Genomic DNA, 16,534 nt, shown 5'->3' on the forward strand with positions numbered 1-16,534 from the left:
TTTAGATTAGCATCGTTTTTTTTTTTCATAATTGATTTACGATTAACAAAATAAAACATCCCTGTTTTTAAGAAAATAAATTTATGTTGCTAATACATGGAGTAAAAACATGTTAGTTCCGCCGGAGCTTCTTCTTAGAAGTTTATGTTGGAAACAATTGAAGCTTCGTCTTAGAAGTTTTTTTTGAAAATAATTTAAATGTTAAGGTAAGTTTTATATTGAATAAAAATAAAAAATTAATTAATATGTAAGAAAAAAATATAATTTCTTTTTTTATTAAAACTAGTGTGAAATCCTTAAATAAATTATACTTATGTATATATAAAGTTGACTTAGACATTGTGATGTAAAATGTAAGAAAGAGAAAGAAAAATTGAGATGCATGCTTGATTGTTCTTGTCTTTACTTGTAGACTAAAGTCGTGGATGCCCCACACGTGAATGCCACACACGTGTGCAATGAATGGTAACTAAGACGCAAGAGTCAACACACTCCATTTTTGTGGGGCCGTTTTAAAAAAGAAACCCTTTATGTTGGCGGAAGACGTATTCAATATGATAGTCATTCGGCATTCGCACAACTTTTTTTTTTTCTTAACCTGGTTATATATTTTCTCAAGAATAAACTAATTTTGATTATTATTTAATTCATAAACTAAGATTACACCTTTTCCTCTTATTTTAGTATGCACGTTTCACTTTATTAAAAGAATAATATGTTTTAATGTAAAATAAGTTTTTCTGATTTTTCTTTTCGTCTCGGGTAATGGTTCTTGGTGTGATTGATAACTAGTTTTGAGCGTCTATTGATGTCTATTTGGCCTAAGAAAATTATATAAAATTATTAAGAAAAACGATGGTAAAATTGTTGAAAACTATTTTAAAATTATTTGTATATATCATTGAAAAATATAAAATATTATTTAGAGACATTTTCATAATTATTCATCGTTTATAAAGAGATTATTTATGTTGAAAAAAAATTAAATATCTGTGTTTGATATTAATCTTTTTCTGGCGTACCGTTTTTAGAAATATATGTTCACAACATACTTTATAACCAATTTTAAATAGTGTTTGGATTTGCTGGGATTTTGAAAATACAAGAAATATAAAAAAATGTTATATAAAAGAAATTATCATCTTATTTCATTTATTTACTCTTTATGTAAAATAAATGCAGTAGAATATCAAATACTTATAATTTATCCATCTTAATTTCTTAAATATAATAAATAAATATATTTATTTATTTTAATTTAAAATATATTTATAAAAGCTGAAAGATTTTTTAAAATTAATTTTAATAAAAAGAATATGTTAAGCAAATATTCTCAACTTTTTTCTTTGTTTTTATATTGATTTCCTTTCCTCTCTTTTCTTTTCTTTTGTTTGTTATTATTGTTTTCTTTTCTTTTTTTCATGAGATTATTTTCACATTCTTCAATAGGTGTCTTCTTTTAATAATTTAATCTTTTTATTTACTACAGATTTCATGGTAATAGTGTTAAATCTTTTGATGAATATTATCAAAAGAGGTCATCCAGTCCAACTGGACCTGCTCAATACGGATTGGTCACTTATAAGTTCAGCTCATTTATTAGCAAGTTGAAACAATTTGAACTCTGACTCGGCTCATCACGGATTGATGGGTTAAACAAATTAGCTCACTGACTCACTTAATTACAAGTTTTTTTTTTTAAATTAAAAAATATATAATTTTTTTGTAATTCATATTTAAATAATTTCACTTTAAAATGATGCTAAACTCCAAAGACAATTCTAAATAAAAAAATTAATATACAACTCAAATGTAATCCAAAAGCAAACCCAAAAAAGTGAATAAACAAGTTTATAATATTGATAATTTTTGTGTCATTTATTCATATTGATAATTTTTGTGTCATTTATTCATTTATAAGATTAGAGTCTTGAATGGATAAATTTATAATATTTTGCTCTGTTGAAACAACTTTTTCTTTATTCCCAATTACAATACAATAAAGTAAATGTTAACTAATAATATTGAAACTAAATAATTAATAATTAAATTGAGGGTGTTGCTCCCTCCACCACCACCACTTCTTCCTCCACCTCCCCAACCTTCCACAAAAAAATTTAAGGGTTAAATATGTTTTTAGTCCCTAAACTATTGGTCGTTTCTGGTTTTCGTCCCTCTTCCAAAGTAAGGTACAATTTGGTCCTCATTCTTTAGAAAAACGTTCGTTTTAGTCCTCAAAATAACGTTCGTTTTTTCGAACGTTTTTTAAAGATTGAGGACTAAATTGTACCTTACTTTGGAAGAGGGACGAAAACCAGAAACGGTCAATAGTTTAGGGACTAAAAACATATTTAACCCAAAATTTAATTACAAAAATAACCTTTTTTTACTTTTAACTCTATTTATTTACTTTAAACTCAAACCCTATTTTTCTATCCATTTTTACTTTTCACTCAGCCCCACCTCCCAACTCTTTTTCTCTCTCTTTCCAGATTCTTACTCTCCAATTCCACCACATCCTTTTGTTTTAATTACGAAAATATTAATATAATAAAATTATATATTTCATATAATTAAACTAATAAATAATTTTTTATATAATTATAAAATTGTTAAAGAATACAAAAACTATATATAAAAAATATATATTATACAAAAACATTAAAACAAAAAAATAATTATATATAACTGCAAAATACAAAAAAATATAAATATAAACTAATAACAATAAAGATCTTCAAAAATACATTATTAAAATACATCAAAAATATATTAAAAAATAATAAATCAAAACATATAAATTACATTATTAAAATATCTCCAAAATTAATATAAAAAAAAACTAATAAAAATAAACTGGAAAATAAACATGTAACTTTAAACGGATGTGAGCATCCATCAACGGATGTGAGCATCCGTCAACGGATGTCAACATCCGTTTAAGGAAAAACGGATATCTGACATCCGTTTTCCCTTAAACGGATGTTGACATCCGCTGAGGGATGCTCACATCCGTTTAAAGATTATACGTTTATTTTTTTAGGGTTTATTACGCACATTCACGACGAATCCTTCAAGCACCACCACACACCGATCTTGGCACGGCTGATCAATTGCTTCCACCACCACTTGCAATCTCTCACTAAGCACACCAGCTAATGAAAGTCCACCACACTCTGAGACCACAATTCTATCACAATTAAAGAATGAGAGGAAAAAGTGGAATGTGAAAAAGAGGAAGAAGAGCACAATGAAACAATGAGGGGACGAACTATAAAGAGAAAGAAGAGTTGTCGCTGCATACATGTAGAGGATTGGAGTGGGTAGAGGTTAAAAAATATTAATCCTAAAATTTTACTAAGAGTATAATAGGAATGAGAAAATAAAGAGATGGGTAAAATAGAAATGAGGTGGTGGTGGAGGGAGAAGGGGCGGTGGTGGAGGGAGCACCACCCTTAAATTAAACTAGGTGGATTGGTGAGCTAACACAACTCACCACGGGTTCAACTTGGATGAGCCGGATTAAAAATTGGTCCATATAAAAAAATTTCATTTTTTCAAACCCGACCCAACCCGAACCCATGGTAGAACGGGTTGACCCTAGGGTTTTAACCCATTTTGACAACATTAATATATGTCTTCTTTTATTAATTTAATCTTTTTATTTACTACAAATTTCATGGTAACGTTAGATTTTTTATGAATATTAGAATGTTATTCTTCTTTTTTTTTTTTCACTTGAATTTCAAAATTTTTCAAGAAATATTAATCTTTTTTTTTATCTTGTTTCTTCCTTTATAATTTTTTCATTTATAGTAAACTCCTATTCCATCAAATATAAAGCAAAACTCTTTTTTTTTCATATGAACTTTGAGATTTTTTAGTTTGTTAGTATATATTATCATACAAAATTGGTGTTTCAAAAGAAACTTTATAACCTTTTTCTACAAGTTAAACAACTCTCATCAAATTTTAATTAATTTAAGGAACACATAAAATATAAAAAATTAATGACACTTCAAAAATATTTGATTTGTTATAGTTTTTTATTTTGAAACAATTTTGCCAATATAAAGTAAAGTACTTTCAATCACACAATCTTCTTTCATCTCTCAAATCTTATCATATCATAGATACACAATACCAATAAATATGAAGACAACCTACCTAACATCACCCAAAATCTTAAAATAATAAATTTATTGATCTTCTAGTGTTCAACTTTTTACTTAACGTGAAACTTAGACTTACATTTGAATGAGCCAACGTTAAGGTCATAATTCTCGTGAGAATCATTTGTGAAACATTTGCAAAGAAAAAATAATTTCACATTTGTCTTCTTTGTCTTTATTTTTTTCTCTTGTATTTTAATTTGGAGGTTTAATAGCCAATTTAGTCCCCACTTTGGTTGAAAAATCTCAATTTAGTCCCTCGTTATAAAAGTGTTTTACATTAGTCCTAACTTTTAAAATAGTGGGTCAGATTGGTCTCTTTCGTTAAATATAAGTTAACGAAATTAATGGATGATGATGTGACACAGCTTAAAGCTGATGTGTTAGATTGGTCCCTCGTTAGCTTTAAGTTGTGTCACATCATCATCCATTAATTTTGTTAACTTATATTTAACAGAAAGGACCAATCTGACCCACTATTTTAAAAGTTAGGACTAATTCAAAACACTTTTATAACGAGGGACTAAATTGAGATTTTTCAACCAAAGTGAGGACTAAATTGGCTATTAAACCTAATTTGGACTGTGATAAAATTTCCAAGCAACAAATCAAAAATGTTACTTCTCATAAATCTATTAACTTAGATCATAAATTTCGCCGTCTAAGAGTGAAATAATGACTTTATAATAAATTTGTTTTTCCATATTATTTGTCCAAAAATAATCAAGACTATTTGAAAATATAAGAAATGTTATTTTCATAAGTTTCTCATCTAATTTTATTCATGTATTTTATATATAAAACAAAATAACAGAATATTAAATATTACAATATCTCAATATTAATATCTTAAATTTAAGTAATAAATAAATATAACATATATCTCTTATTTCTCAAAACCTAAAATTTCATCATGATTTGATAAAAACAATGGTATGATAACATTGATATGGTGAAAAACTATTCTCAAAGTCAAATGAAATTTGTTGATTTATATCTCTTATTTGTGTGTTTGTTAATTTGTTAATTTGTTAATGTCGGGTTGTATGATAAAGTGTTCGATACAATGTAGTAGTAAAAAATGATGTTCGTAACAGTTATTAGAATATTATTCTTAATAGTTATGTCTAGATTGATACGTTTTTTCCTATGTGAATTTGAATAATCATTTCTATAATTTTTTATTTAATATTTTTATACTATTAACACTAACATTTGAAAATTAAAAAAATATATATATATAAGCATCACAGTGCATATATAGATCTCTTATATGACATACACTATAAACTTAAATAATGTTATTGGTCATTCAGCTTCATATCACAGTCTCAAACTAACAACGAAGTTCATCAAATGTTATCTTGGCATTTAGGAATTGTGAGATGACCTTGCTTAACAAGAGATGCAATGCAATCATCAAACATTTCTTCAATGCTCTTAAATTTAAATCCTAGACTCTTCAGCTTTTGAGTGTTGAGTTCGTAATGTGGTCTATCTACTTTCTCCAACCTGAAAATCACAAAAGACAATATTTAATTTACTTATCACTGCTATTTTATTTTCTATAAAATGTTGGACATAATAATAAAATGTTCTAGTGTCTATTTCAAATTTTGAAATATTATTTTCGTATATACTTTTCTTATTCTGTATCTCTAAGAAAACATGAACAAGTTACTAGATAATGATTAAAGTTTTATAAATTGAGTGATATATAATGAGAATTATTTAATGTAATTAATTTTTTTCTCAAAATATTTTTAAAATTTGTTTTTTTTAAACTAAATTTGTATGTATTTTAATATATTTTTTTTCTGGATAAAATATTTTTACCATCAAACAACACGCGAAAGATAAATTATAATTTCTTATGAAACTCTGTTTGTTATATAAAAAATACTTTATACATGTTTTACATAAGTTTAATTTAAAAACAAAACACACTTTAAAAGCATATAATTTAAAGATAAAAAACATATTTAACTTTAAAGATATATTATTTGATTGACGAACCGGGAGATGGAGAGAGTAGGATAACGGTTGGCTAGCAATGCAGCTAATTCATCTTCGTTCATCACTACAGAGCTGCAAAGGTATCTACCATGGGAGCCTGCATCTTCATAAACAAGGATTTGGCAAAGGGCAACATCATCTATATGAACATATCCCATTCTTCCAAGCACTTGAAATCTCTTCGTTTCCCCTGTTAAATCAATTACAATAATCAATCATTATTGAAAATGTACCAACCTTAAGGGCAAAGCCTGTACCTTTGAGCAAGCCCAGCACATCAGATGCAGTAGAACATAAATTTGGTGGCAAACAGGGTCCAATGATGAATGATGGTAGAACTGTCACCAAATCTATCCCATTCTCTCTGCAGAATTCCCATGCTGCTCTTTCTGCCTCGATCTTCGACATCGCATACCATGCCTTCAACATATACACATGCTACAAATTAGAATCCACCCACGTTTTCATTAGATGCCAAAAGCATAAATTCTTATTACCTGGAGTTTCTCGCAGTACTCCAAGGAGCTCCAGGACGATTCATCTAGTGGTATGTTTGGATCAAAATCATCTCGTACCCTAAGAGTCGAAGATGACGAGGTTAATACAACACGACCAAGAGCTGCGTTCTTCCGACAAGAGCGCAACACGTTAAGAGTGCCTTTTACTGCTGGTTCCAAGATCTGAGTCTATTTTTTTGACAACCAAGTTAAAATACTTCACGTTACTACGGACCATTATACTAGCAAACAGTTAAAAACCATTTTTTTTTTGGGTACCATGTACGATGTGTGTGAGATATACCTTAGGATCAGTTATAATGCTGAGTACAGGAGAAGCGACATGGAAGACACCTTTGCATCCGATGATTGCGTTGTCGAAGCTTCCTTCCTCCATCAAATCAGCTTGGACTAGTTGGAGTCTCTCAGTTGCTCCTTCTAGACTCCATAGGTATTCATATTTTTTCTGCTTCCCTGCGTAGTTAGATGAGAAACTTATGGAACAGGCATTTTTCCGACGGAAGAGAGGGTGAGAGAGAAACCTGAATCTCTGACTGTTCCAATGACATGATAGCCAGAGGAAAGAAGTCGCTTAATGAGCCAAGAAGCGAGAAAGCCCGACGCCCCGGTGACACAGACTTTGTGTTCCATATCATAAGCGAAGGTGATGATGGGTCGTGCTGTTCTCCCTGTCTCTATATGAAGGCTCTTCCTCAGTCCTCACATGGATAAGATGATGAAGCTAATTATCTAACTATCTTTCAACCCAGTCGACAATGAAGGATGAATGCCCTACCTACTTCACCAACTCCTCGTACAAACTAAAAGATGACAAAACACACCACTAATGTTTTTGTTGCTTTTTTTGAGGTCAAGTTGGAACGTCAAAACAAATAATAATTTGTTATAACATTTAATCATATGTAAATAATTAAGACTAATATTTATATGTGATTATATTATAAGTATAAAAATATCATATTTTAACTTTAGGTTAAACGTCTTGCACAATGACAATGTTAAAAAATAATGCTAATGAGCTAAAACAAAGTTAACTTCAACTAAATATTAAGGAAAAAGTTTTTTTTATAACTTTTTGACCATGTATTTGATTGATCTGTTTCAAATATTTATAAGTTAAATTCAAACAGACCAATAAAGTGTCATGCATGTTCTCTTGTAAAAAATTGTTAACATATTAGGATTCAAATATTAATAATATTAGTTGTGAAGATGAGTGTTTTTTTTTTTTGTGTTTAATTCTCTTTTGTTTAATTGATTGAACGTGCTTTTTAAATTGGAATGTTTTATATAGTGGAAAAGCTCATTTGGTTTTTATGAAAAGTTCAGTACTTTGTAATTTTAATTTTATTTTTTTGAGTTATTAACATAATTGAGTATTCTTTTTTCTTATCTAAAATTTAAAATACACATGCTTGTAATAGGGAAAAATAAATCAAGGACTTTTTATTTTGGTTATATTAGGTAAAAAAAGTCCTATTTTCTAAATGGCGCCCATGGCCTAATGGATAAGGCGTTTGACTTCTAATCAAACGATTGTGGGTTCGAGTCCCACTGGGCGTGTAATTAAACTTTTGTTTTTTGTTTCTAGTTTTATTGAAGGATTTAAAAAATCAATAACTCTTTTTTGCTTTCTTTTTTATGGATAATAATTGTATACAATGTGATGATACAAGTTAGAAAAATACTTATCTTAATATTATGTAAATGTCTTCATTCGTTGATATATTTTATTTTCATAAGAAATATTTATAAATGAGTTTGTTAATATAGGTCGGTTTAGTTTATGTAAATATCTAAAAGTTTAGGAAAAAGTTGTGTTACTAGTAATTTTGAATATTGAGTTTTGATTTTATAAGAACATGTAAATATAAAAATTTAGGAAAAAGTTTTGTTGTTTGTTATTTTGGATATTGAGTTTTGATTTTATAACCAAAACATATTAAAGTGAAATAGAAAAATGATGATTTTATGGTTTTGGTTATTAACCAAAACATAAAGATTATTTTTATTTTTATGTTTATGTTTCTTCATGATCAAAACATCAAAACATGAAACCATAAATAAATAATAAATAATATTTTAAATCAAAAAATATTAAGTTTCAGATTTATTTGACTGAAATAAAAAATAAAAAATATTTTTAAATGAAAAAGGTAGTAGGCTTCAACTATCAACATAATCAAAAGCAAAATATTATTTTATGTTTTGATTATGATTCTAGCTAAAATTGAATGTAGAATTTTTTTTAAATGTATTTTTTTATTAAAGGATATTAGGTTTCAGTTATCATCGTAACCAAAGCTCACTACTACTCTATGTTCCAATTTTAATTATAACCAAAGTCTAATATAATTTTTTTTAAAATATATTTTTGTTTTTCTTTCTTACTCTATGTTAAATATGTACAAAATACCACATGAAAAACACATTAGAATAAGTGAGAATCTAAATATGATATTCTTACAAAATAAATGTGTTAAATACTATTTTACATTTTACATTTGTGTTATATATTTTGCAAAAATTATCCTTAAATACTTGATGAATAGAAAATATTGTTATTTAATGAATTTTATTTTTCAATTTATAGAAATTTGTAGTCTTCATAAATTAATTTAATTTGGGGAAGTTTGAAATAAATGCAGTTAGAGTCTTCACACTCTATTTGTGAGAATTTTTTACTGGATTGATATCATATTTATATTATTAGTTTTATATTGGAAGATTTATATTGATAAATATATATATATATATATATATATATATATATATATATATATATACACACACATTACTACCTTTTTCATTAATTTATAACTACTAGGCAAATAAAAAAACAGTACATGTGATCATAGCATATACCTTTTTTTGTTTATATTATGATTAATCTTGACTAATTACATGAGTTAAATCAATATGGTGTACTAAAAAAACAAATATTGGTTATTTTTTAAAAAGTTTAATTTATGCTAGCCGATGTAAGATTTTTGATCAATTTTGTAAATAGAGCTCTAATTTCATTACTTTTGAATTGCTTGGTGAGATTGTCTCACCTGTTTCACCATTGTAGTGCTTAGAATATATTTTAGAGAAAACCTTCTTTTGCTTTTACTTCAAACTATCACATAGATCTCATGCTTTTTTTATTATAATTGAGCTTTATTTTATTTTCCTTTGTTTTTATTGAAGTCTTTCAAAAGGTCTACTCAGAGAATTTTGGAGCGGATATCCGACCTATTTGAATCATCTTAAATCTTTTTCACAAAAAGAATCTAAAATATATATCAATGAAAATATTATTTTTGTAGGGTAAAGAACTCAATTTTAAAGTATTTTTTGTAAAAATCTCACGTTATTTAAGATAAATCGATTTTATAATACATAAATAGATGTAAATTATCTAAAGCTTCATGAATTTGATTCCATGCACCTCTCAGTTTTTGTGAATTTTATATTTATAGGATTTGAAGGTCCGGTTGAAAACTAACTTTTTAAAGTTATTTCATATTAATGGAGTGTGAATTCTACCTGTTGTCAGTCACATTAATGATTATATACTTTTGTATCTATTTTTATAAAGTTATTAACTTTTGTATGTTGTGTTCATACACCAGCTAAGCGCCCATGGCCTAATGGATAAGGCGCTTGACTTCTAATCAAGCGATTGTGGGTTCGAGTCCCACTGGGCGTGAAGAGTTTTGTGTTTTCTAGGTTTATATTTTATTAATTAAGAGAAACTATATAATTGTTTTATTCAGTTATAATATTTTATGTATGAAGAAATATATTAAGGGTAGCAAAGTCTATGTTCTCTTAAATTCATTTAAACGGATTTATATCAAATTTAAATTTATTATTTTAGATCTTAAGTTTAATATATTTATTGAATTTTAAAAATATAAAATTTATCTGTTAAATGTTAAGTTGGTCCAAACCAATAAAGATCATCATGTATAGTCGGATTTGAGTTAGCAAAATTTATCAAGTTAGCCGATATAGAAAAATGTTGAAATAAGTTAATTGGCACTTCATGTAAATTAAGTTAGTTCAAATTCAAATAGAATCGAATTTAAACAATTTAAATTGAGTTAAATTTAGATGAGATCAAGAAAAATTATGAGATAAAAAAAATTAGATTAGATCATTCCAATTCAAGTTAGTATGTGTATAACCCGTATATCAAATTTACGTGATCATGCTAAACTGAATTGGATCACGTCAAATTAAATATTAAATAAGATGAATTAAATTAAATTAAATTAACAAAACTAAAATTAATATAATTTAATTAAAATGAAATTGGATTTTATATCCAATATTTTTTTTATTAAATTTAAACTAAATTTTAAGAAATTCAATTCATAATCATCTAACAAAAATTAATAAGAATTAAAAGAAAACGAATATTATATGGTATTGAGACATTAATAAGTTGAGATAAATAAATATGAAATATGGAGACATTGAAATAGCGCTAACACGTGATTAGATTCGTTCTGCCTTGGATTTGCCAGTCGATCGTACAAATGACTACGAAGGATCGCTGGACAATTGATACAATATTAGTATATTAATTTTTATGAGGGACTCACTCAAAATTAAAAGGTTATAATCATATTCAAACTTCTTTCTAAAAATTTTTATATGTGACGACTGACCAAGAAAAATAGTCTATAAATTTTATTATGCTACTCTAACTCCATTTTAGCTGCTCAAAATAAGCTGGAATATATGAAAAACTCAATCTAACATGTTGGCATATATTTTATCATATGATCAGTTTTTTCAAACAAATGCTACACTTTTATTAGCATTTGAAAGTTAGGTATGATATTTCTTATAAAAATCAAGTTTAATTTAATTTATTTATTTATTATAAATCATTTTTAAATATGATTTGACAATTTTTTTTTAAAAAAATTTGATTTGTTACAAATATTTTAAAATAATTAGAACCTCACTGTTTTTTAACAATAGACACGATGCGGGTAAATTTAGTGTTTTCATTGTTATACACTATTATCAGTTTGCTAGTTGGCTTTTTTTAGATAACTTTAGTTAGCTTGATCATTTAACTGTACACACTAATGATAACAAAATTATAAGATTTATAATCTTGACCATTTAACCATATATACTGATGATAAAAAATATTTTAATTATATATTTATTACTTTAAGAAATATTGGACTCATGCTCTTAAAGTAATATTAACTTTTAAAAGTGATAAAAATATTTGTATTTATCTATTTTCTTTTTCTCGAAGAATCTGGATTTAAAAAGAAGAGAGAAGAATTCACAGTAAATTCCAATCCAATGAAGAAAAAAATATTGTTTCGAAAGGATATTAATTGCTAACATTCGAAGAAAAAAGGATTCCTTTTTAGAAATACACCAAGGAGCACTTCGAGTTATGACTATAATATTCAGATTTCGAAATCAAAGAATGTCCCATCTATAAAAATTGAAATATTTTGAAAACAAAAAAGTTTTTTTTTTCAAAATATTTCAATCGGTACACTAAATAAATAGGACAATTCTGAAACTTTTTGTGCAATTTTATTTCTAGTTCAGTCCAATTTTCATCAATACAGAAGCGGTACACCTAAAAAAAAAGCTAATTCGCCAAGATAAATAAGTGTTTTTTATATCTCCAATAGTCTAATATAAGGATGGATTTAAATATGCTAAAGTAAAAATGAAAAAATTAAACATAGATTCTTTTTGAATTAGAGACAATGTCAATGTCTTATGTAGGACGAGGTTACGTTCTTTTGGTAAGAAACAAAGATTTAAACAGCGACTGAACTGAACAGCCAAGTTCGAATTGATGTAGGCTACTTTCGTACAAATTCCAAACCCAATGAAAACACCACACAGATTTCAACACTCCCTTCACTCATCATTACACAACAACCACTTATTTTCATCAATTTCACTTATTCATATACTGTTTTCAATTAAATTCATTTCTTATCGTACTTCTCCCATGAAACATGTTTTATTAACTTTCTTAGGTTCATGTACAAGGAACCGTGTGTAATCTTTTCAATGGAAGAAGTACTTTTTTCTCCTTTCCATCTATTTATTTGAACTGTATTTTGTGTTGAAGTTGAAGTTTGATTGTACCAGTAACTCTTAAGGCTTAATTAATCAGAAAAACATTGCAAATTAATCAAACACCTCCAACAACCACCAACCACTGTGCAACATTTATGGGTCCATCACAAAGTCGCACGTTCATACCTAATTCTTCAACCATTCATATTTACACACAAAATGCTGATTCATCAACTATTACAGAGAAGGAAAATTTTTAGAGTATTAATTGCAACTGTGCTAAATTTTCACTCCAAAAAAAGCCCAATAATAGTTTCAATTACATACTTCGTACCTAAATTCTTATATTGGTTTTTAATAATTGAATTTGTTAGAAGTAGACTTTAAGCCTAACTCAACTTCACAAAACCGGTTTGTAAAGTAAGGTTTGCACCCATTTATAAACTATGAATTGACTTTATTTCTAGTCGATGTATAACTTCCAACACCCCCTCACGCGCCGAGGTATAAACATCTCGAGCGTGAGATTAGACATTTTTAATGGGTGGTCCGATAGTAGCCCGATAGCAGGTGGAACAATATGCCCATCAAACAACAAATATCGCTAGGATAGGCTCTAACCATGATTCTGATACCATGTTAGAAGTGAACTTTAAACCTAACTCAACTTTAACCATGGTTCTGATATAATTGTTTTTTATTGTTTAAAAAGGTACATAAATTAGTCTTCCAAAAAGTATAATTATTTTTTCAAATCTTTAAATATTAGTGTTAAAAAACTGTGGAGGTTTATTTCGTCAATTTCATTAATATGTGACAATCGGAAAATAAATCTTCAAATGCCATGAATGAATTATGAAACCACACCAGAATTTAGACTCATTATTTGTCAACAACATGTATTATTAAACATATCAATATATATTTTTTCATATTTTTTTATTAAATCCCTAGATGCAAGGAGAAAACAGTTTGTTGATTGGATAATGAGAAAGTGCACAGTCTTTCACTCATACAGAAAATAAACATATAATCACTTTTCTCGTCAATGTTAGAATTTAATAAAAAATTATAAAACAAGTTAAAAAAATGAATTATATAACCATATATATCTCTTATTTTATGTGAGTTCATTAAGATGACTTTTTTTTTTATCTATTTTAAAATATTAGAGATTAGAAAGATATTTAAAAATTTAAGATGGAAATAAAAATAAAAATCTGTATTTATTAGCTTTACATATATTAAAAACACATTTAATGCAAATATTTAAATTAAAAAGGTTTCCGACAACCTTGTGTGAGAAGAAACAATGGACATGTACTCTCTGTACCAAAATCAATTGCCATGAACAACACGAAACCTAATTTGTATTTTAGTTTATCTCTTTCTACTAAAATAACACTGAAGTTCCATCCTTCAAAGTGAATTTTAAATTTTATAAAACTGATTTATAAACTGAATATATAGATATATATTAAATTAACTTTATCTAAAATTTTGAATAATATTGGAAAAAAATTTCAATAATAAAAAGATATTCCCTTCGCATGAAATAATAACATTGAAAGTTTTATTTATTTATTTTGTTTCAAGTTCTTGAAAAAGTAAAATATTTTCTATAACATGAAACATACAACTTATTTTGGATTAATTTAATCAGATTGATTATTAATCCGATTTAACGGTAAAATGATTATAGGTAGAATGAGTATAATAGTATCAAGTATTCATCCCATATAGACGCTATACAACATAGTAATTTGAGTGTTTGAATGTGAAAGTTAAAAGGCTAGAGTCCAATGGACCCGATCCAATCCAACATTGATCCAATCTAAAGTCTTTAAACTAAAAAAAGAAAAGCTGAGAATATTTTTTAATGATTTTGGACTAATTTTATATTTTTCAATATTTTTATATAATGTATTTATTTCATGATTTCTTCCACCTATTTAAGAAAATTACGAAAAAACATAAAAGCATTTTTCCTTCTGAATTTTTTCTAGAATAAGAAACAAATTAATTTAATAAAAAAAACTAGAAACACCGACACAATCTTAAGAAACACTGACACACACTTTTTGGAACTTAATTGAAATAAAAAAACTCAGAATATATTTTCTATCACGCTAAGTTTTACTAATTAATATTTTTCAAAAATTAATATTCTTCTTGGAAAAGTGAAACACAGAGCCACGAATTAGAGCGAGTGAAGAAGCAAAAATGCAAACAGGGATTTGAATGAGATAACAGAAAAGTGGAACATGTTTGATAATCTGAGAAACAATTAAAAGAGTTGAAACTGAACGGAACATGTTTTTTGATGATCAGTCTGAAAGTGGAAGAATCCACACTCATCTTCACCAACCATCATCTCACAAATGCTTCCCACTGCCATTGGAGGGTACAACCAACTATCCACTGAGTCAATAAACGCGAACTCACTTCTCGACTCCACCGATTCCAAGCTCTCTTCTATGTTCGGCAGTTCCACAATCTCGCTTAGCTCAGACGACTCCGCCTCATCAGAACACTCGCGGTCGAACTCCACCATCGCGGCGGCTTCCGCCGCGGCCACTTGGATGTCACGTGGGGCACACGTCACGGGTCTGGGAAGCATATTTACTAGGTTAGGGAAATTGAGAACGGCCGTGTGGCCCTTGATGCTCAGAGCAGCAACATCGTGCGCGCGTGCCGCCATTTCAGGCGTGTCAAAAGTTCCGAGCCATATGCGTGATTTCTTGCGTGGCTCGCGAATTTCGGATACCCATTTTCCCCAATTGCGCATTCGAACGCCGTGGTAGACGGGATGCTTGGTGGGGTCTCTGTTTCTCTTGAGCTTGCTCTGTTTTTGGGTCTTGCTCTGTTTTGGAGTCTCTGTTTTATGGGGTTTTGAAGTGGAGGGGTTGTTGGTGCTACTGCCAGGAGTTTTGTGACACGGCGTATCGATCATTGTAATCAGAATGGGAATGTTTGAAAGAAGATTAGAGGTTGTGAATGATAAGGAGTGAGGAAGAAACAGAGCATATGGGTGGGCTTTGTTGTGGTGAAGGATAGATTATCGATAAAGCGACCCTTAACCTACCAATAATATACTTCGTGAATCGTGACAATGCATAATGTGTTAAGTTTAGGTTTACTAGTACGATGGGAAACAAGAAGAAAATAGAGAAGACTTTATGAGTAATAGAACTAACACTGTTAAAGAATAGAAATGCATAAAGTTTTTCCTTTTCTTGCACAAGATTTATTGGGTTAAGTATAAGGTTTTACAGGGTACATTGGCCCCACCCAGACATCGTATTTTTGTTGAATATACGTTTAGTTTAGTGTTACATTTCTGGCCAAGTCTCATGGTGTCAACATCGCACATTTCTTGTGTCCGTTGAGGTCGAATTGTTGCTTTGTGCAATTTCCATTCTCCATTTGTATAAAGAAATTCACAACCAATTGCTGGTGTGGTGGCTGCAGACGCTACTAGCCATTGTTCTTTTTTCCTTTCTTCAAATTTCTGCTATTTTTTATTCATAGTTTCGGACAAGACCTTGTGACGTTAATTGGTAAGAAAATTAAGCATCCTTGTACGAAAAGAGGTTCAATAATTTGGTCACGAGGGCTTTTTAGGGAGTCTAATATTCTATAATGTCATAATCATCCGACGTATTGATACTAACAGAAGAAACATATATCTCCATCCTAGGATGCTTTGATGATTCAAAAGCACGACTTCCGTCCCAGGATTCCAAATTTCCAACGTCCAGAGGG

The 16,534-nt window shown here is 28.3% G+C and overlaps 2 protein-coding genes and 2 non-coding genes across 5 annotated transcripts; 2 read left to right on the top strand and 2 right to left on the bottom strand.

Annotated features, from left to right (window-relative positions):
- Positions 1-5,425: 5,425 nt before the first annotated feature.
- On the bottom strand, positions 5,426-7,469 carry LOC124840331 (dihydroflavonol 4-reductase-like1). 2 transcript variants are annotated; one of them, XM_088093353.1, is made up of 6 exons: positions 7,228-7,469; positions 6,990-7,151; positions 6,686-6,874; positions 6,446-6,608; positions 6,189-6,378; positions 5,426-5,684 (listed from the first exon to the last, which is right to left on the bottom strand). In XM_088093353.1, exons 1-6 carry the CDS (start codon positions 7,339-7,341, stop codon positions 5,525-5,527), a joined length of 978 nt encoding a protein of 325 aa, XP_087949479.1. In that variant the 5' UTR covers positions 7,342-7,469; the 3' UTR covers positions 5,426-5,524. The 2 variants fall into 2 exon arrangements, with proteins under 2 accessions (XP_087949479.1, XP_047172328.1); XM_047316372.2 differs by having other exon boundaries at positions 6,990-7,159; positions 7,228-7,467.
- Positions 7,470-8,196: 727 nt separating this feature from the next.
- TRNAR-UCU (transfer RNA arginine (anticodon UCU)) lies at positions 8,197-8,269 on the top strand. Its single transcript has one exon. It is a non-coding gene; the product is annotated as a tRNA-Arg (tRNA).
- Positions 8,270-10,327: 2,058 nt separating this feature from the next.
- Positions 10,328-10,400, top strand: TRNAR-UCU (transfer RNA arginine (anticodon UCU)). The gene has a single exon. It is a non-coding gene; the product is annotated as a tRNA-Arg (tRNA).
- A 4,583-nt stretch (positions 10,401-14,983) lies between these two features.
- LOC124840332 (Integrase-type DNA-binding superfamily protein) lies at positions 14,984-15,939 on the bottom strand. The gene has a single exon (XM_047316373.2). It carries the CDS (start codon positions 15,720-15,722, stop codon positions 15,057-15,059), a length of 666 nt encoding a protein of 221 aa, XP_047172329.1. The 5' UTR covers positions 15,723-15,939; the 3' UTR covers positions 14,984-15,056.
- Between the last annotated feature and the right edge of the window lie 595 nt (positions 15,940-16,534).

Source organism: Vigna umbellata, chromosome 6 (assembly GCF_029865625.1).
Source record: "Vigna umbellata cultivar VRB3 chromosome 6, Vumbellata_1.0, whole genome shotgun sequence".
NCBI classification, from domain to species: domain Eukaryota; kingdom Viridiplantae; phylum Streptophyta; class Magnoliopsida; order Fabales; family Fabaceae; genus Vigna; species Vigna umbellata.

Coding starts and splice junctions, on each gene's coding strand:
- LOC124840331 (XM_047316372.2), bottom strand. CDS start 7,336: ATGGAACACAAAGTCTGTGTCACCGGGGCGTCGGGCTTTCTCGCTTCT. Junction 6,609..6,685: donor AGTACTGCGAGAAACTCCAG/GTAATAAGAATT, acceptor TATATGTTGAAG/GCATGGTATGCGATGTCGAA. Junction 6,379..6,445: donor TGTGCTGGGCTTGCTCAAAG/GTACAGGCTTTG, acceptor TTGATTTAACAG/GGGAAACGAAGAGATTTCAA.
- LOC124840332 (XM_047316373.2), bottom strand. CDS start 15,722: ATGATCGATACGCCGTGTCACAAAACTCCTGGCAGTAGCACCAACAAC.